Source organism: Somniosus microcephalus, chromosome 11, assembly GCF_052327205.1.
Source record: "Somniosus microcephalus isolate GS21.2 chromosome 11, FLI_Smic_1.0, whole genome shotgun sequence".
Lineage (NCBI taxonomy): Eukaryota > Metazoa > Chordata > Chondrichthyes > Squaliformes > Somniosidae > Somniosus > Somniosus microcephalus.
In genome coordinates, this window is record NC_140997.1 from 148,758,542 (window position 1) to 148,778,537 (window position 19,996).

At 46.6% G+C, this 19,996-nt stretch overlaps 1 protein-coding gene across 3 annotated transcripts in view; it reads left to right on the forward strand.

Annotated features, from left to right (window-relative positions):
- The first annotated feature begins 11,854 nt into the window (after window positions 1-11,854).
- The window catches only part of edem1 (ER degradation enhancer, mannosidase alpha-like 1), a 50,942-nt gene continuing 42,800 nt past the window's right edge, over window positions 11,855-19,996 (forward strand). Inside the window, exons 1-2 of one of the 3 annotated variants that reach the window (XR_015080017.1) lie at window positions 11,855-12,659; window positions 19,175-19,247. Coding sequence is in view for 2 of the 3 variants with exons in the window: in XM_086001373.1 (XP_085857499.1) it covers window positions 12,163-12,659; window positions 19,175-19,247 (570 nt within the window). In the remaining variant the exon portion in view is untranslated. The remainder of the gene's footprint in view (window positions 12,660-19,174; window positions 19,248-19,996) is intronic. The other 2 variants (XM_086001373.1, XM_086001371.1) reach the window with 2 other exon arrangements.

A 19,996-nucleotide genomic window follows, 5' to 3' on the forward strand; every position in this document is an offset into this window, starting at 1 on the left:
AGGCATGTTATAGATGCAAGGACAATCACCTGGCGAGTGAATGCTGGTTTCTGGAGGAAAAGTGCTACAAGTGTGGGAAACAAGGACACACAAAACGAGCTTGCAGGGCAAAATCACCTGTGGAGGAATCCAAACCAAAAGGGGGAGGAAAGCAAAACCAAGGAAGAGAAGTGAAAAAACATGGAGCACACCACATCAGCGGGGAAGAAGAGGACATGTTCATAATGTATAGCATGTTAGAGAACATTCCAAAAGTGGCTCCTATCACATTGCAACTGACAGTAAATGACTCTAAGGTGAACTTTGAAGTGGATACAGGGTGTGCTGTGACCATAATGAACAAGGCAGAGTACTCAAAATTGTGGAACCGTGCAAAAGTTCCAGAGTTAAAGCCTTGCTCCCTGCATCTTAAAACATATACAGGTGAACGAATAGCAACATTAGGTATAGCTAAGGTAACTGTGCAACACAGGGACACAGTGGAACAGCTACCTGTAGTTATAGTATCGGGTACCGGACCAAACCTGTTAGGTCGGGGCTGGATAAAAGAACTTAAATTAGACTGGGGAGCAGTAAATCAAATAGATGAGGGCAAACAGTTGACTTTGCAAGAAGTGTTGAGTGAACATGAGAATGTATTCAAGGAGGAACTTGGCACATTTAATGGCCCCCCAGCTAAGATTTATGTAGACAAGGAGGCACCGCCAAGGTTTTTTAAACAACAACCTGTGCCTTATGCCATGAAACCAAAGGTAGAGGGTGAGCTTGACCGTCTATTGAGAGAGAACATACTGGAGCCAATGCAATGTTCGGAATGGGCAGCTCCCATAGTACCTGTTTTAAAACCGGACAATTCGGTAAGACTCTGTGGAGATTATAAATTGACAGTCAATAGAGTGTCCAAACTAGAGCAGTATCCTATTCCCAAAACAGAGGATCTCTTTGCAAACCTGGCTGGAGGAAAGAAATTCACAAAGTTGGATATGAGTCATGCCTACTTGTAGATTACACTGGATGATGAATCAAAGAAGTATGTTACCATAAATACACACAAGGGTTTGTTTACATATAACCGCTCTAGTCCAGCTATCTTCCAGAGGACAATCGAAGGTGTACTGCAAGGGATTCCACATGTTTCCATCTATCTGGATGACATTCTGGTGACGGGAAGAACCGACCAGGAGCATCTGAGCACTCAGAGAGGTGCTACAGAGATTGGAGAGGGCAGGGTTACGACTCGAGGAGTAAGTGCACTTTCCTGGGGAATGAGGCAGTGTTCCTGGGACACAGAGTGGATGCTACCGGGCTCCATCCACTCAAAGAGAAGGTACAAGCACTGCAGGACGCCCCTGCTCCTACCAATGTGGCTGAGTTAAAAGCTTACCTGGGACTGTTGAACTATTATAACAGGTTTTTACCAAACTTGTCAACAGTGTTGGCACCTCTTCACAAACTACTGCGCAAGGAGACACAGTGGCAGCGGGGAGAGGAGCAGGGGGTTTCATTTGAACAGTCCAAGAAACTGATGCTGTCGTCGGATGTGCTGGTTCACTACAATGCAGAGAAAGACATCATTCTCTCTTGTGATGCTTCGCCTTATGGGGTGGGGGCAGTTCTTTCACACCGCATGGAAGATGGAACTGAAAGACCAATAGGGTTTATGTCCCGAACTCTAACACCAGCGGAAAAAACTATTCCCAGTTAGACAAAGAGGGGTTAGCAGTAATGTTTGGGTTACAGAGGTTCCACAAGTACATATATGGCAGGAAGTTCACCATATGCACTGATCATAAACCTCTTCTCTCTCTTTTCAATGAAATGAAAGCAGTTCCACAGATGGTGTCACCCCAGATCCAGAGGTGGGCACTGACGTTGAGGGCATATGAGTATGTCATCGTCTACAAGGCGGGCAAGTACCATGGGAACGCAGATGCCTTGAGCCGTCTTCCACTGCCAGGCACACCGTGCAGCTCCAGAGGACAGAGTTTTGATGTTGGAGGACACAAACACGGCACTTGTGACTGCAGAGCAAGTAAGAACATGGACAGGTAAAGATCCAGTACTGTCTAGAGTTCGAGAATATGTGGTGAGGGGATGGCCACAGCATCCGGAAGGGGCTGACTTCACACCCTACAGTGTCAGGAAAACAGAGCTGTGTGTGCAGGATGGTTGCGTGTTGTGGGGAGCACGAGTGATTATTCCACAGCCAGCACGACAGTCTATCCTAGAGCAACTACATCAGTGTCATTCTGGGGTCTCGCGTATGAAAGCCTTGGCTAGGAGTTACTTGTGGTGGCCAAAGCTAGATGAGGAGATAGAAAATCTAGTCAAGACATGCAGCACTTGTCAGGTACACAGGAAGGCGCCAGCAGCGGCTCCTTTCCACCCCTGGGAGTGGCCAGATAAACCATGGAGAAGATTGCACTTAGATTATGCAGGTCCATTCATGGGGAAGATGTTCCTCATAATCATTGATGCACATTCCAAATGGATGGATGTTTATCCTGTAAATTCTGCTTCCGCCACTACTACTATAGACTGCCTGCATCGGAACTTCAGTAATCAAGGGCTACCAGAGATCGTGGTGAGTGACAATGCCACTTGTTTTGTGAGTACAGAGACAAAAGAGTTCTTGAGAAAAAATGGCATAGTGCAGGTGACCTTAGCTCCATACCATCCGTCCTCAAATGGACTTGCGGAGAGAGCCGTACAAACATTTAAAGAGATGATGAAAAAAAGTGCAGGAGTTTAGCAGCTAAAGTGTCACGGGTTCTGTTCAGCTACAGAATAACACCTCAATCCACCACAGGACTCTCTCCTGCTGAGATGTTATTAGGTCATAGACTACGCTCCACTCTTGACCTTGTCCACCCAGACCTAAAAAGGAAAATGGAAAACAGACAAAACAAACAAAAAGAGAACCACGACAAAAGAACAAAGAGCCGAAGTTTTGGAGAAGGAGATGCGGTCCTTACCAGGAATTTCAGTAATGGACCAAAGTGGATTCCTGGCTTCATAGACTCAATGACCAGTCCAGTATCATACAAGGTCATGTTGGGAGATGGTAGGGTAGTACGCAGACATGTAGATCAGATACTTCCCATACAAGGGGAAATTGAAATGAAGGTTCCAGATGCAATGACTGAGGACAGGATTGCCCCCAGTTATCCAAGTGCATCTGTGGTGCCACCACCAGGGACAGAGACAATTCCACAGGAACCCATTCGTCAAGAGGAAACCATCGTTGCAGAGTCAGATACTCTGAGCACTGCTCAGGAGCAGCTGGTGGCTTCACCACAAACAAGCAGGGACTTTACTGTTAGACGTTCACCAAGGTCTCGCAAGCCACCAGGGAGATTGATACTGACCTGTTAGATTCGTCAAGTATGGAACATGGTGAATGGAGACTTCTTATGTGACCCTTAGGAATGGTTGTTTGTTAAGAAATTCATACTGAAATCTTAAGGGAGGAGGGATATAGTGATCTGGGTTGTTATGGTTGGGGTTGTCCACCGGGTGGTGCTGTAGCCAATGCTGCTGCTAAGGTCAGGGGTTTTGCTTCCTGTTAAGGTCAGCAAAGGTGGAATGTAAAAGGCTGCAGGCCTGTATGTGTTTCCCAGTTATTAATAAAGTATTTGCGTTAATTCTAAGATATCGCCTCTTCGAGTCCTTGTTCCACTTTATGGATTTATCACAGACTAGATGCAGGAAGGATGTTCCCGATGGCAGGGGAGTCCAGAACCAGGGGTCACAGTCTAAGGATAAGGGGTAAGCCATTTAGGACAGAGATGAGGAGGAATTTCTTCACCCAGAGAGTGGTGAACCTGTGGAATTCTCTACCACAGAAGGCAGTTGAGGCCAATTCATTAAATATATTCAAGAAGGAGTTAGATATATTTCTTAAGGCTAAAGGGATCAAGGGATATGGGGAGAAAGCAGGGACAGGGTACTGAATTTGGATGATCAGCCATGATCTCATTAAATGGCGGAACAGGCTCGAGGGGCCGAATGGCCTACTCCTGCTCCTATCTTCTATGTTTCTATATTCCCAATAACTCTCAAACAATTTTTTCTCATTTTTCCCCTAGCTTTTTTGCCAGTTATCTTCCTCTGTTGAACATAAATTTGTCCTCTAATTGATCCAAGTTGAATGCACGAATGGAGGTTGAAATGCAATGAGTGAATTCACTGCCAATGTTCAGAAGGGAGCTGGACGAGTTCCTGGCTGAGGCACATAACCCAACAGTTCACCTACCCTTTGCATGCAGTGATATGTGCCTCGTGGTCACTGGTCTCCTGCACTTTCTTTGATCACCTTCAGGGATCAGATGAATTTTCTAGAATTCTTCATCCCTGAATTGGCTGGTGGGTGGGAGCATTTGGGAGGGGATTTGGGGTGGTCAGATGGACCAGCTGGTCTTTTTATCTGACTTTCATTTTCATATGATGAAAAGGGGTGGGAGGAAGGCCATGTGTAGCATAAACATCGGCATAGAGCACTTGGACCAACTGGCCTGTTGGTGTGTGCTGTACATTCTATATAATTTTTATTTGTTCTGGGATGTGGGCGTCACTGGCAAGGCCAGCATTTATTGCCCTTGAGAAGGTGGTAGTGCGCTGCCTTCTTGAACTGCTGCAGTCCTTGTGGTGAAGATACTCCCATAGTGCTGTTAAGAAGGGAATTACAGGATTTTGACCCAGCAACGATGAAGGAATGGCAATATATTTCCAAGTCAGGATGGTGTGTAACTTGAAGGGGAATTTGCAAGTGATGGTGTTTCCATGCGCTTGCTGCCCTTGTCCTTCTAGGTGGTAGAGGTCACAGGTTTGGGAGGTGCTGCCGAAGAAGCCTTGCTGAGTTGCTGCAGTGCATCTTGTGAATGGTACACACTGCAGCCACGGTGCACCAGTGGTGGAGGGAGTGAATGTTTAAGGTGATGGGTGGGGTGCCAATTAAGCGGGCTGCTTTGTCCTGGATGGGGTCGAGCTTCTTGAGTGTTGGAGCTGCATTCAGCCAGGCAAGCGGAGAGTATTCCATCACACTCCTTACTTGTGCCTTGTAGATGGTGGAAAGGCTTTGGGGAAGTCAGGAGGTGAGACACTCACTGCAGAATGCCCAACCCCTGACCCACTCTTGTTACCACAGTATTTATGTAGCTGATCCAGTGTTTCTGGTCAATGGTGACCCCCAAGATGTTGATGGTGGGTGATGGTAATGCTGTTGAATGTTAAGAGGAGGTGGTTAAACTCATGCTTGTTGGAGATGGTCATTGCCTGGTACTTGTGTGGCACGAATGTTACTTGCCACTTATCAGCCCAAGCCTAAATGTCATCCAGGTCTTGCTGTATGCGGGCATGGACTGCTTCATTTTCTGAGGAGCTGTGAATGGAACTGAACACTGCAATCATCAGTGAACATCCCCAATTCTGACCTTATAATGGAGGGAAGGTCATTGATGACGCAGCTGAAGATGGTTGGGTCTAGGACACTGCCCTGAGGAATTCCTGCTGAGATGATTGACTTCCAACAACACAACCATCTTCCTTTGTGCTAAGTATGACTCCAGCCAGTGGACAGTTTTCCCCCTGATTCCCATTGACTTCAATTTTAATGGGACTCCTTGATGCCATACTTGGTAAAATGCTACCTTGATGTCAAGGGCAGTCACTCTCACTGCTCCTCTCGAATTCAGCTCTTTTGTCCATGTTTGGACCAAGGCTTAATGAGGTCTGGATCAGAGTGGTCCTGGCGGAACCCAAACTCAGCATTGGTGAGCAGGTTATTGGTGAGTAAGTGCCACTTGATAGCACTGTCGATGACACCTTCCGTCACTTTGCTGATGACTGAGAGAAGACTGATGGGCAGTAATTGGCCGGATTGGATTTTTCCTGCTTTCTGTTGACAGGACATAATCTGGGCAGATTTCCACATTGTCAGGTAGATGCCAGTTTTGTAGCTGTACTGGGACAGCTTAGCTAGAGGCGTGGCTAGTTCTGGAGCACAAATCTTCAGCACGACAGCCAGGATGTTGTTGGGTCCCTTAGCTTTTGCTGTATCCAGTGCGCTCCCAGAGATGTCGGGGAACATAGGGTCTGATGAAAGGGAGGAACTGAAAGAAATCAGTATTTGTAGGGAAATGGTGTTAGGGAAATTGATGGGATTGAAGGCTGATAAATCCCCAGGGCCTGATAATCTACATCCTAGGGTACTTAAGGAAGTGGCCCCAGAAATAGTTGATGCTTTGCTGATCATCTTCCAACATTCGATGGAATCTGGAACAGTACCCATGGATTGGAGGGTAGCTAATGTTACCCCACTATTCAAAAAAGTTGGTAGAGAGAATACAGGGAATTACAGACCGGTAAGCCTGACATCGGTAGTGGGGAAAATGCTAGAGTCCATTATAAAAGATGTAATAGCAGAGCACTTGGAAAACAGTGACAGGATCGGACAAAGTCAACATGGATTTACAAAAGGTAAATCGTGCTTGACTAATCTACTGGAATTTTTTGAGGATGTAACTGGTAAAATAGATAAGGGAGAACCAGTGGATGTGGTGTATTTGGACTTTCAGAAGGCTTTCGATAAGGTCCCGCATAAGAGATTAGCGTGTAAAGTTAAGGCACATGGGATTGGGGGCAAAGTATTGACTTGGATAGAGAACTGGTTGGCAGACAGAAAGCAAAGAGTTGGAATAAACGGGTCTTTTTCCGAGTGGCAGGCAGTGACTAGTGGGGTACCGCAGGGATCGGTCCTTGGACCCCAGCTATTCACAATATATATTAATGATCTAGACAAGGGAACTAGATGTAATATCTCCAAATTTGCAGACGACACAAAGCTGGGTGGGCGTGTGTGCTGTGAGGAGGATGCCGAGAAACTCCAGGATGATTTGGACAGGTTGGGTGATTAGGCAAAAGCAGGGCAGATGCAATATAACGTGAATAAATGTGAGGTTATCCACTTTGGTGGCAAAAACAGGAAGGCAGATTATTATCTGAATGGCAATAGATTGGGAGAAGGGGAAGTGCAACGGGATCTGGGTGTCCTTGTGCACCAGTCACTGAAGGTAAGCATGCAGGTGCAGCAGGCGGTTAAGAAGGCAAATGGCATGTTGGCCTTCGTAGCGAGAGGGTTTGAGTACAGGAACAAGGATGTCTTGCTGCAGTTATACAGGGCCTTGGTGAGACCACATCTTGAGTATTGTGTGCAGTTTTGGTCGCCTTATCTGAGGAAGGATGTTCTTGCCATGGAAGGAGTTCAGCGAAGATTCACCAGGCTGATACCTGGGATGGCAGGAATGACGTATGGGGAGAGATTGGGTCGATTGGGCTTGTACTCGCTGGAGTTTAGAAGAATGAGAGGGGATCTCATTGAAACTTATAAAATTCTGACAGGACTGGACAGACTAGATGCAGGAAGGATGTTCCTGATGGTCGGGGAGTCCAGAACCAGGGGTCACAGTCTAAGGATAAAGGGTAGGCCATTTAGGACAGAAATTAGGAATTTCTTCACCCAGAGAGTGGTGAACCTGTGGAATTCTCTACCACAGAAGGCAGTAGAGGCCAATACATTAAACATATTCAAGAAGGAGTTGGATATATTTCTTAAGGCTAAAGGGATCAAGGGGTATGGGGAGAAAGCAGGGACCGGGTACTGAATTTGGATGATCAGCCATGATCGCATTGAATGGCGGAGCAGGCTCGAGGGGCCGAATGGCCTACTCCTGCTCCTATCTTCTATGTTTCTTCTATATGCTCAGCCATTTCTTGATATCACATGGAGTGAATCAAATTGGCTGATGATTCTCTTCTGTGATGGTGGGGACCTCAGGAGGAGGCCGATATGGATCATCCACTCGGCACCTCTGGCTGAAGATGGTTGCAAATGCTGGAGCCTTGTATTTTGCACTCGCGTGCTGAGTTCTGCCATCATTGAAGATGGGGATATTCATGGACCTTCCTCCTCCCGTTTGTTATTTAATTGTCCACCGCCATTTACGACTGGATGTGGCAGGACTGCAGAGCTTTCATCTGATCCGATGATTGTGGGATCGCTTAGCTCTGTCTATAGCCTGCTGCTTCCGCTGTTTAGCATGTATGTAGTCCTCTGTTGCAGCTTTCCCAAGTTGGCACCTCATTTTAGGTACAGCTGGTGCTGCTCCTGGCATGCTCTTCTGCACTCCTCATTGAACCAGGGTTGGTCCTCTGACTTGATGGTAATGGTAGAGTGAGGGATATGCCAGGCCATGAGGTTATAAATTGTGGTGGAATAACATTCTGCTGCTGCTGATGACCCACAGCGCCTCATGGATGCCCAGTTTTGAGCTGCTACATCTGTTCTGAATCTATACCATTCAGCATGGTGGTAGTGCCACACAACACGATGGAGGGTGTCCTCAGCGTGAAGACGGGACATCATCTCCACAACGACTGTGTGGCGGTCACTCCTACCAATATTGTCATGGACAGATGCATCTGTGACAGGTAGATTGGTGAGGACGAGGTCAAGTAGGTTTTTCCCTCGTGTTTGTTCTCTCGCCACCTGCCGCAAGCCCAGTCTGGCAACTATGTCCTTCAGGACTCGGCCAGTAATGGTGCTATCGAGCCACTCTAGGTGATGGAGATTGAAGTCCCCATCCAGAATACATTCTGTGCCCTTGCTACTCTCAGTTCTTCTTCCAAGTGGTGTTCAACATGGAGGAGTCCTGATTCATCAGCTGAGGGAGGGCGGTAGGTGGTAATCAGCAGGAGGTTTCCTTACCCATGCTTGACCTGAAGCCATGAGACTTCATGGGGTCCGGAGTCAATGTTGAGGACTCCCAGGGCCACTCCCTCCCGACTGTATACCACTGTGCCACCACCCCTGGTGGGTCTGTCCTGCCGGTGGGACAGGAAATACCCAGGGATGGTGATGGAGGAGTCTGGGACATTGGCTGAATTGTATGATTCTGTGGGTATGACTATGTCAGACTTGACTAGTCTGTGGGACAGCTCTCCTAATTTTGACACAAATCCCCAGATATTAGTGAGGTGGACTTTGCAGGGTCGACTGGGGTGGGTGTGCCGTTGTATTCAAAGCCGGTGCCTTGGTCGATGCCAGGTACTCCGTCCGGTTTTATTATTAGTATTGTTTCTCGTCGTGGTTTGTTACAACAGAGTGGCTCGCTAGGCCATTTCACAGGGCAGTTAAGAGTCAACCACATTGCTATGGGTCTAGAGTCACATATAGGCTAGACCAGCTAAAAACAGCAGATTTCCTTCCCTAAAGGACATTAGTGAACCAGATGGGTTTTTACGACAATGCGATAATTCCGTGGCTCACCATTACTGCTACTAGTTTTTTATTTCAGGTTTATTTCATTAGCTCCCCCAGCTGCTGTGGCAGAGATTTGAACTCACGTCTCCAGGCCTGGGGATTACTAGTCCAGTAACATAATCTCTATGCTACCGTTCCCTTTTATGTTTTTCCATTCTCTTGGGACTATTTCTCCTCTTGCCCCTCTCCCTTTCCACCTGTGGTTCAGAACCTGGAGGCAAGCATCCATGATGGGTCAATGATATGTCTAGGTCTGGATGATGGGTGACTTGACTGTGATGTTGCTGTGTCCTAGCTTGAGCACATAAATCTAGGCTGACACTCCAATGCAGTGCTGAGGGAGTGCTGCATTGTTGGAGGAGCCGTCTTTCAGACGAGACGTTAAACCGAGGCCCATCTGCTCTCTCTCAGGTTCACGTAAAAAGAAAAAGGGTGGCTAAAGTGAACGTTGGTCCCTTAGAGGATGAGACCGGGAAACTAGTGGTGGGGAACATGGAGATGGCAAAGACGCTGAACAAATATTTTGTATCAGTCTTTACAGTAGAGGACACTAAAAATATCCCAACACTGGACAAACAGGGGGCAATGGGGGGGGGGGGAGGAGCTAAACACGATTAAAATCACTAAGGAGATGGTACTCAGTAAAATAATGGGACTTAAGGCGGATAAATCCCCCGGACCTGATGGCCTACATCCTAGGGTCTTGAGAGAAGTGGCGGTAGGGATTGTGGATGCATTGGTGATCATTTTCCAGAACTCCCTGGACTCAGGAAAGGTCCCGGCAGATTGGAAAACTGCTAATGTAACACCCTTATTTAAGAAGGGAAGTAGACAAAAAGCTGGAAACTATAGACTAGTTAGCCGAACATCTGTGGTTGGCAAAATGTTGGAGTCCATTATTAAGGAAACAGTAACAGAGCATTTGGATAAACATAATTTAATAGGACAGAGTCAGCATGGGGAAGTCATGTTTGACAAATTTGCTCGAATTCTTTGAGGACGTAACGTACAGGGTGGATAAAGGGGAACCAGTGGATGTAGTGTATTTGGACTTCCAAAAGGCATTTGACAAGGTTTCACACAAAAGATTACTGATCAAGATAAAAAATCACGGGATTGGGGGTACAGTAATATACTGGCATGGGTGGAAGATTGGCTATCTAACAGAAAACAAAGAGTTGGGATAAATGGTTCATTCTTGGGCTGGCAATCAGTAAGTAGTGGTGTTCCGCAGGGGTCAGTGCTGGGACCCCAACTCTTTACAATCTATATTAACGATTTGGAGGAAGGGACCGAGTGCAACATATCCAAGTTTGCCGACGTTACAAAGATGGGAGGGAAAGCAGTGAGTGAGGACATAAAAAACCTGCAAAAGGACATAGACAGGCTAAGTGAGTGGGCAGAGATTTGGCAGATGGATTATAATATTGGAAAGTGTGAGGTTATGCACTTTGGCAGAAAAAATCAAAGAGCAAGTTATTATCTAAATGGAGAGAAACTGCAAAGTGCTACAGTACAAAGGGATCTGGGGGTCCTGGTGCATGAAACACAAAAAGTTAGTATGCAGGTGCAGCAGGTGATCAGGAAGGCCAATGGAATCTTGGCTTTTATTGCAAGGGGGATGGAGTATAAAAACAGGGAAGTCTTGCTGCAGTTATACAGGGTATTGGTGAGGCCACACCTGGAATACTGCGTGCAGTTTTGGTTTCCATATTTAAGAAAAGATATACTTGCTCTCGAGGCGGTTCAGAGAAGGTTCACTCGCTTGATTCCGGAGATGAGGGGGTTGACGTATGAGGAAAGGTTGAGTGGGTTGGGACTCTACTCATTGGAGTTCAGAAGAATGAGAGGCGATCTTATCGAAACATATAAGATTGCGAGGGGGCTTGATCGGGTGGATGCGGTGAGGATGTTTCCACTGATGGGTGAGACTAGAACTAGGGGGCATAATCTTAGAATAAGGGGCTGCCCTTTCAAAACTGAGATGAGGAGAAACTTCTTCACTCAGAGGGTAGTAAATCTATGGAATTTGCTACCCCAGAGAGCTGTGGAAGCTGTAACATTAAATAAATTTAAAACGGAGATAGACAGTTTCCTAGCAGATAAGGGAATTAGGGGTTACGGGGAGAGGGCAGGGAAGTGGACGTGAGTCTAGGTTCGGATCAGCCATGATCCTATTGAATGGCGGAGCAGGCCCGAGGGGCCGTATGGCCTACTCCTGCTCTATGTTCTTATGTTCTTATTAAATCACATGGCACTATTTCGAAGAAGAGCAGAGGAGTTATTCCTGGTGTCCTGGTCGATATTTATCCCTCAACCAACATAACAAAAAACAGATTTTCTGATCATTATCACATTATTGTTTCTGGGAGCTTACTGTGTGCCAGTTGGCTGCTGCGTTTCCCACATTACAACAGTGACTACACGCCAAAAGTACTTAATTGGCTGTAAAGTGCTTTGAAACGTCCAGTGGTCGTGAAAGGCGCTATATAAATGCAAGTCACCTTTTTTGTTAGGAGGTGTTGCCCAATAAGGTAATGGTCCACTTTCCTGCCGCGCCGTGTTTAAAGGTGCAGTCTCTATGACGTAATCCAGAGGTGAACCCGCCCCTTGCCATTGGTCAGAAGTTACTCGAAGGGGCGGGGCGACGCTGGCGACCGGGTTCAGCCTTAAACTGACAGGAAGACGGACCAATCAGCGAGTAGCACGTCAACACCGTGGCCAATCAGCGGCGCCGGGGGGCAGGCAGGCAGCGGGTGCAGGGGCCTGCTCCCTGGCGGCCCTACCGAACACTTCACTTTAGCGATGTGGTTGTGGCAGCGGACGGCGCCGTTGATCTGATAATGCAATGGCGCTCGATAGTGCTGGGCCTTCTGCTGCTGCGGCTGGGCCTCCACCTGACGCTGTGGCTCCTCTTCGGCTTCGGGCCCAGCCTGGGGTTCTACCAGAACTTCGTGCCCTTTCGCCTGGGCTTCAGTGTCGTCCGGAACGCCGAGGCCCAGGCCGCCGCTACCGCTGCCAAGAAGCCGTCGTGGTCCGACCAGACCTGGGCGAGGAGACAGGCGGCCGGTGGCCCGCTGAGGAGAGGCGACCAGATGGTGTGTAAGCGGCGGCCGCCCTCGGCCTCCACCCCCGCCGGCCCCGGCTATAATTTCTTGGACAGTTTCGGCGAGTACAGCCGCAAGTACAGCGCCTTCCCCGAGCCGCAGCGCCGCCGCATGAAGGAGGCCGCCCTGCGCATGTTCTACTTCGGCTACGAGAACTACATGGAACACGCTTTCCCGCAGGACGAGCTCAACCCCATCGACTGCCGGGGCCGCGGCCCGGACCGGGACAACCCGTGAGTGCAGGGAGGAGAGGTGGGCTGGGGGAGGCTATGGTGGGGTAGGGCTGGGGAGAGGGTAGGGCGGGGGAGGAGGGCTGGGGGGAGGAGGAGGGCTGGGGAGAGGGTAGGGCGGGGGAGGAGGAGGGCTGGGGAGAGGGTAGGGCGGGGGAGGAGGAGGGCTGGGGAGAGGGTAGGGCGGGGGAGGAGGAGGGCTGGGGAGAGGGTAGGGCGGGGGAGGAGGAGGGCTGGGGAGAGGGTAGGGCGGGGGAGGAGGAGGGCTGGGGAGAGGGTAGGGCGGGGGAGGAGGAGGGCTGGGGAGAGGGTAGGGCGGGGGAGGAGGAGGGCTGGGGAGAGGGTAGGGCGGGGGAGGAGGAGGGCTGGGGAGAGGGTAGGGCGGGGGAGGAGGGGGGCTGGGGAGAGGGTAGGGCGGGGGAGGAGGGGGGCTGGGGAGAGGGTAGGGCGGGGGAGGAGGGGGGCTGGGGAGAGGGTAGGGCGGGGGAGGAGGAGGGCTGGGGAGAGGGTAGGGCGGGGGAGGAGGGCTGGGGAGAGGGTAGGGCGGGGGAGGAGGGCTGGGGAGAGGGTAGGGCTGGGGAGAGGGTAGGGCGGGGGAGGAGGAGGGCTGGGGAGAGAGTAGGGAGGAGGAGGGCTGGGGAGAGGGTAGGCGAGGAGGAGGAGGGCTGGGGAGAGGGTAGGCGAGGAGGAGGAGGGCTGGGCAGAATTCTGTAAAAGTATCCTCCGGACTCAAAGGAAAACAGTAAACAATGCATGCAGGGCGGAACTAGGCCAATATCCATTAATAATCACTATCCAAAAAAGAGCCACCAAATTTTGGAATCACCTACAAATGAGCAATCCCCAATGCTATCACTACGACGCCCTGAAATGCCAAGAGCTGACCATCAAGAAGAATACCCTCAGTCAACTAGTCCTGGGACTCAGTGAAGTAACTACTAACAATACTAACAATAACCAGCCCCAGGACAGTGACAGGGTAACACAAAGAATTCGACCCAACACAATCGTCGCTAAGCAAAAGGAAAAATATCTGACATATTGGGCAGAAACAACAAAAACCCAAAGTAAACTCAATTGCTACTTGGCCCTAAACAGACAATACAACATAGCTGATTACCTGACCATGGTAAAGGATAACAAACTGAGAAGAACCTTGACAAGGTACAGACTTAGCGAACATAGCCTAGCGATCGAAAAAGGCAGACACAGGCAGACCAGGCTACCAAGAGAAGACAGGATATGCTCTCACTGCAGTCAGGGAGTAGTGGAGACAGAGATGCACTTCCTCACAGCCTGCGGAAAATATCAGGGCATCGGAGAATTTCTACCAAAAATTCACACAAATATGCCCTGATTTCAGAAATCTGAATGACAACCAAAAACTCCCATTCCTACTGGGAGAGGAGAGAAGCTGTGTAACACTGGCGGCACACTATGTTACAGCTTGCCATGAACAGAGGGACAACCAGGAAACTAAGAAAAGAATATATATAAACAATGCGAATGTATATTTATACACTCAGGGATATACCTGTTTATACACTGTATGAATAGAACTGCGTTTATGTGCTAAACCATAAATGTATTTTGATGCTTTGGCAACATAAGATGTAACTTATCATGCCAATAAAGCGATTTGAATTGTGAATTGTGAATTGGGAGAGGGTAGGCGAGGAGGAGGAGGGCTGGGGAGAGGGTAGGCGAGGAGGAGGAGGGCTGTGGAGAGGGTAGGCGAGGAGGAGGGGGGCTGGGGAGAGGGTAGGCGAGGAGGAGGGGGGCTGGGGAGAGGGTAGGCGAGGGGGAGGGGGAGGGCTGGGGAGAGGGTGGGCGAGGGGGGGAGAGGGTGGGCGAGGGGGAGGGCTGGGGAGAGGGTGGGGGAGGGCTGGGGAGAGGGTGGGGGAGGGCTGGGGAGAGGGTGGGGGAGGGCTGGGGAGAGGGTGGGGGAGGGGGAGGGCTGGGGAGAGGGTAGGCGAGGAGGAGAGGGGGGGGCTGGGGGGAGAGGGGGCGAGAAGAGGGGGCGAGAGGGGGGGAAGAGGGGGAGAGGGGGGGGGAGAGGAGGAGGGTTGGGGGGAGGAGGAGGAGGGCTGGGGAGAGGGTAGGGTGGGGTGTTCGGGGGTGGGTTTCTCTCCTAACGGTTTAAAACAGCTCGTTACACTTCTGCTCTGATCAAAGCTGCGCTCTCAGCAGTTTCTGCATGGTCGCTCCTTTCAGTGTGTCCGGGCTTGTTCCACATCCACAGTGGAACTTGCAGCCAGTCTAGTACAACTTTTTTCTTTGGAGGAAACTTTTGATTCGGCTGCTTCCTCCTTGGAAAGGGAGGATCTGTTCTAATCAGAACAAATCTAGTATTCCCCTTTTTATCCTTTCAATGTTCTGACACTAACTTCAGTGCATTTCATGTGTTAACTGCTGTCAACATTAAAAGAGCTGGTGCTAAGTTCATAGCCAGAGATGGTAAATCTCATGACCACAGACTAGGACTAATCATAGAAAAGTTACAGCACGGAAGGATAACAGGATTAATACTGGAAGAAATGCAAGTAATCAGTATCTGACAAAGAAGGACAATGGAGTTGACAGGACTGCACTCCTAGTGTTTTCTTCTTTTGGGTGCTAATGTTCCTACTGTCTATTTCCAGCACTTTATCCAGCTTTGATTTCAGATTTGCAGCATTTCATACCAGAGCAGTTGGTTTGCAATTTGAAAATTTGCAGAGCAGTATGGTTAGTATGAAAGTATTTACTTCAGCTGCAAGAAAGTAGAAAATGGCCAACAAGCTGTTAGCTGTGCTGTAGGCAAGAATAAAACTGTTTAGCTAGCTTTCAATAGACAGTTAATGTAGTCTCTTTTGTGGTGAGTAAAACCCAACATTCAGTTTTGTTTTGCATGAACACTTCATCGGATATTTGCCACATGAATTGAAACAGGCAAATGCAAATCTAGCTTGTTACATTCAACTGAGATCCCATTATGGTTTTTTAATAATGTACTGTAAATAGGGAGTCATGACAAAATTGCAAAGGCATGAACAAGGATTTATAGCAGTGATTTTGAGTGTTTTAAGTGCAGAAATTTGAGTTTAAAAAAGAATCGCAACCCTTTTTCATTATTAAATTTGTACATGTAAAAATATGAGGGAATTCAGCATTTTGAATAGCTGAAATAACTAACTTTAAAGTGGCAGTTTTTTGAACCCCCTTATCCCTGTTGCTTTGTGGATTCCTTGTTCTACAATGAATTCGTAATTTGTTCTGCAGATCAGTCCTCAAGTTGAGTGCGCAGCAATATAGAAATAGTTAGAATCAAAATGGAAAAACTTGAGATTTGCAGTGTGTTTGGAACAATAACCTATAAAATCTACAAAAATTGTTTGTCATAAATGTACAGTCATGCACTACATTATAAATTGCAAAATTGTGGTCTGGCTTATAATTTTCGATGTTCTGAATAAAACATAAATTGTAGCTTGAATGTTTAACTTTACCTTTTATTGATATGAAGAAAATTAAATGTCACATTTGAAGTGTTTTGCTAATTATTAAAATACACGCATGTTGGTACTTTAGTTGATTGTATTCAACAAATTAATTGTAAAAGTAACTCCTGTCTTCCCTCTAACCCCCACAGAACTGGGGAGAAATCTTTCTTGCAGTCTCAGTAATTTTGGAGGTCTTTCATGTGGGTACTTGACCTACTAACAATGACTTTTCACAGTTAGTGAAACTGAGTAAGATGTTTCCAGTTGTGTTTTCCCGGAGATGTCAGTAAAGCAATTGCTTAACATGACTTGACAATGTCATTCACTCCTGTCCAAAAGGTGCTGTTAAAAATAATTAAATAGAAAAGTTATATTGTACAGAGTTTAACTGAAAGCTGTAATAAGTTAATGAAAACAGAAAATCGCTAACAAAAGGAATAGTTAAGGCGAAGAGCATAGATGCATTTAAGTGGAAGCTAGATAAACACACGAGGGAGAAAGGAATAGAAGGTTATGCTGATGGGGTGAGTTGACGGAGGCTCTTGCCGAGCATAAACACCAGTGTAGATCTGTTGGGCTAAATGGCTGTTATTGTGCTGTGCATTCTATGTAAAATGCTGGAAAAACTCAGCAGGTCAGGCAGCCACTAGAGAGCGAAACAGTTAATGTTTCAGGTCGATGAGCTTTCATCAGAACATAATTAATTTTGTTTTAAGATTTCATACAGTTGTCCTGACCCATAAGGACATCGCCATTCGAAACTTTTGCTGATTGTCGTTAATTTTGCCAAATGTTTCTGGATTGGTAAATGTAGATTAAAAATATTAACGTGGTTTTGAAAGCCAAATTAATGTTCCTAGTGTACTGGGAGTTTCTAGGGTGTTTAACTGATTCAAGTCTATCTACGAACTTCAGGAAGGAATTTCTTTCACAGAAGTGATCCTTTGGTTTTCATAGAATCATAGAAATTTACAGCACAGAAAGGAGGCCATTCGGCCCATCTTGTCTGTGCTGGCAGACAAAGAGCTATCCAGCCTAATCCCACTTTCTAGCACTTGGTCTGTATCCTTGCAGTTTCTGGCATTTGAAGTGCATATCGAAGTATTTTTTAAATGTGATGAGGGTTTCTGCCTCTACCACCCTTTCAGGCAGTGAGTTCCAAACCACCACCACCCTCTGGGTGAAAAAATTTCTCCTCCAATCCCCTCTAAACCTCCTACCAATTACTTTAAATCTATGCCCCCTGGTTATCGACCCCTCTGCTAAGGGAAATAGGTGCTTCCTATCCACTATCTAGGCCCTTCTTAATTTTATACACCTCAATTGGGTCTCCCCTCAGCCTTTGCTGTTCCAAAGAAAACCACCTCAGTCTATCCAATCTTTCCTCATAGCTAAAATTCCCCAGCCCAGGCAACATCCTCATAAATCTCCTCTGCACCCTCAAGTGCAATCACATCCTTCCTGTAATGTGGTGACCAGAACTGCACGCAGTATTCTAGCTGCGGCCTAACTAGTGTTTTATACAGTTCAAGCATAACCCCCTGCTTTTATATTCAGTGCCTCGGCTAATAAAGGCAAGTATCCCGTGTGCCTCCTTCACCTTATCTACCTGTCCTGTGCCTTCAGGGATCTGTGGACATGCACTCTGATCCTCTGCACTTCTCAGTGTCCAACCATTTGTAGTGTATTCCCTTGGCTTGTTAGCCCTCCCCAAATGCATTACCTTTTATTGGGGAAAAAGTTGCAAAACATCGCAGAATTCCTTAATGTGTGCCAAGAGTGCTTCGTGGACCCAAAAATAACCAGGATGATTTACAGATGCAGCAGTCAGTTCAGTAGTATGATGTGTGACAAACAGTAAATGCTGGAAACACTCAGCAAGTCGAGCAGCATTTGTGGAGAGAATGAACGAGTTAATGTTCCAAGTGTGGACCCTTTATTAAAACTGTTTTGACGAATGGTCCACACCCGAATTGTTAACTTATTTGTTCTCCCCACAGATGCTGCCTGATGTGCTGAGTGTTCCCAGTGTTTTCTGTTTGTTTCAGATTTCTGCAGTTTTTTGCTTTTCAGTATATGTACACTTATTACTGATTCAATTCTTAACAAACTCACTTAAAACTGGAATGCAGCAAAGCGCACACATGTTGTTGTGGCTCATGCAGTGAATTTTGAAAACCTAATTTCATACCGCCGTTTGTTTTTCAAGTTTGGAAAACAATCCTCTGACAGCTAGTGAAAATCCCTGCAAGATTGTTTGAGGATGTGCTGCAGAAAAGGAGTTAGCATTTGACTTCATTGCAGATCCTGACTAGCCTGCTTGTAGTTGAGTGTGCACAATATGTATTTTAATAGTGCTGCAGAAAAACATAGAATTTACATACAAAAAGCAATTGCAAGCAAACAGAAAAATGTTTTATCTCCAACGCAACCATACATGGTATTATACACCTCAAATTAGGATGATTTATATACAGAGGAACTTAAATTTCAGGTCCTCTTTATAGTTTGAGAGTTATTACTGTTATGCAACATACTGGGCTTTTGTGTGTCTACACGCGCAAGTTCCATAATTTGAATTGCAGTGCAGGTCCTTGTGTGACACTTTCTAAAAGAAAAACTGCCCATTACGATCTTTCACATCAGTTATAATGGTTTTTGTAGGCGCATGCCATTTTGACTTTGGCCTACTCAGCACGATAATTAAAGAAGACAAGCTCTTCTCACTCCGAAGCATCCATGATGTCACTGGTGTATATTTAGGTTATGAAATCAGTATTCATGCAGTTATTTAAGACCATGCCTATCTTTCCAGTTTAGTATTACAGTTAGTTCAGTTAGTTTGCAGAGCCAGACTGCAAATAGGTAATAAAATCTTTGTCACAGAAGTTCTAATAAGTAGGAGGCTTGATGATTTTCTTGATATCCATGTAACACTTGACCAGTAAATGACTAATTTCATTCCCGATCCCAATCTTGGACAATTTGGGTTCATTTTGCTTTTGGAACTTGTAATTGATTTTGTTTTCTTTCTAGTTCAAACATAAACATTAATGATGTCCTTGGGAACTATTCTTTAACACTGATCGATGCACTTGATACACTAGCGGTGAGTAACAGATGTTTGGTTTAGTAATTGCTTCGCTCAGTGGGACTTTTCATTCTTTCTATTGTGTGTTCACTACAGAACTCCAGCTGTGTAAGCTGCTTGTTTTTCCAAACTAATTTTGTAAACCGCCTTAAATAAAATTTTGTGTAGAAAAATCTGTTTTAGCTACATGAGCTAAGTTGGAAATCTGTACGTTAGCTGCAAGTCTTCTGAAAGCCATTATATTATCCAGATTGTTTTGTCCTCAATCTTTTTCACCTGGAAAGTTCAGGTTGCACATACTCTCTGGTGACATCGTCTTGTTTACTGACTGAATAAAATGACCAAGATTGTTGGAATCATGCTCAGTGTCTCTGTGATTGTGAAATTCTACATAAATGAAATAGCCTAAATGCATGTAGGCTAATAATGTCTCCAATTGGAATTAACAATGGCCCAGAAATAGCTGGAAAAATAATGGTGAGTTCATGGCGCCATTATTGGTGCGTTTATTTAAAAAAAAAAAAAAACATTTTGTGGCAGAGATATGCCCCCGAGTTCCTAGTCCCCATAAATCCATAAATTGCTGGTTGATTTTTACTGCTTCCCCAGTCAGCTTCGCAAAACCTCCAAAATTGCAAGCTTGCCATTAGCCCCTCCATTGAAATTAATTGCATGTCATGTACAGGAAACTTTGTTATATCCGGCACTGACGGGACCGAGCTGTTGCCAATCTATCAAAACTGCCGGACATAAAAAGTTAATGTTGA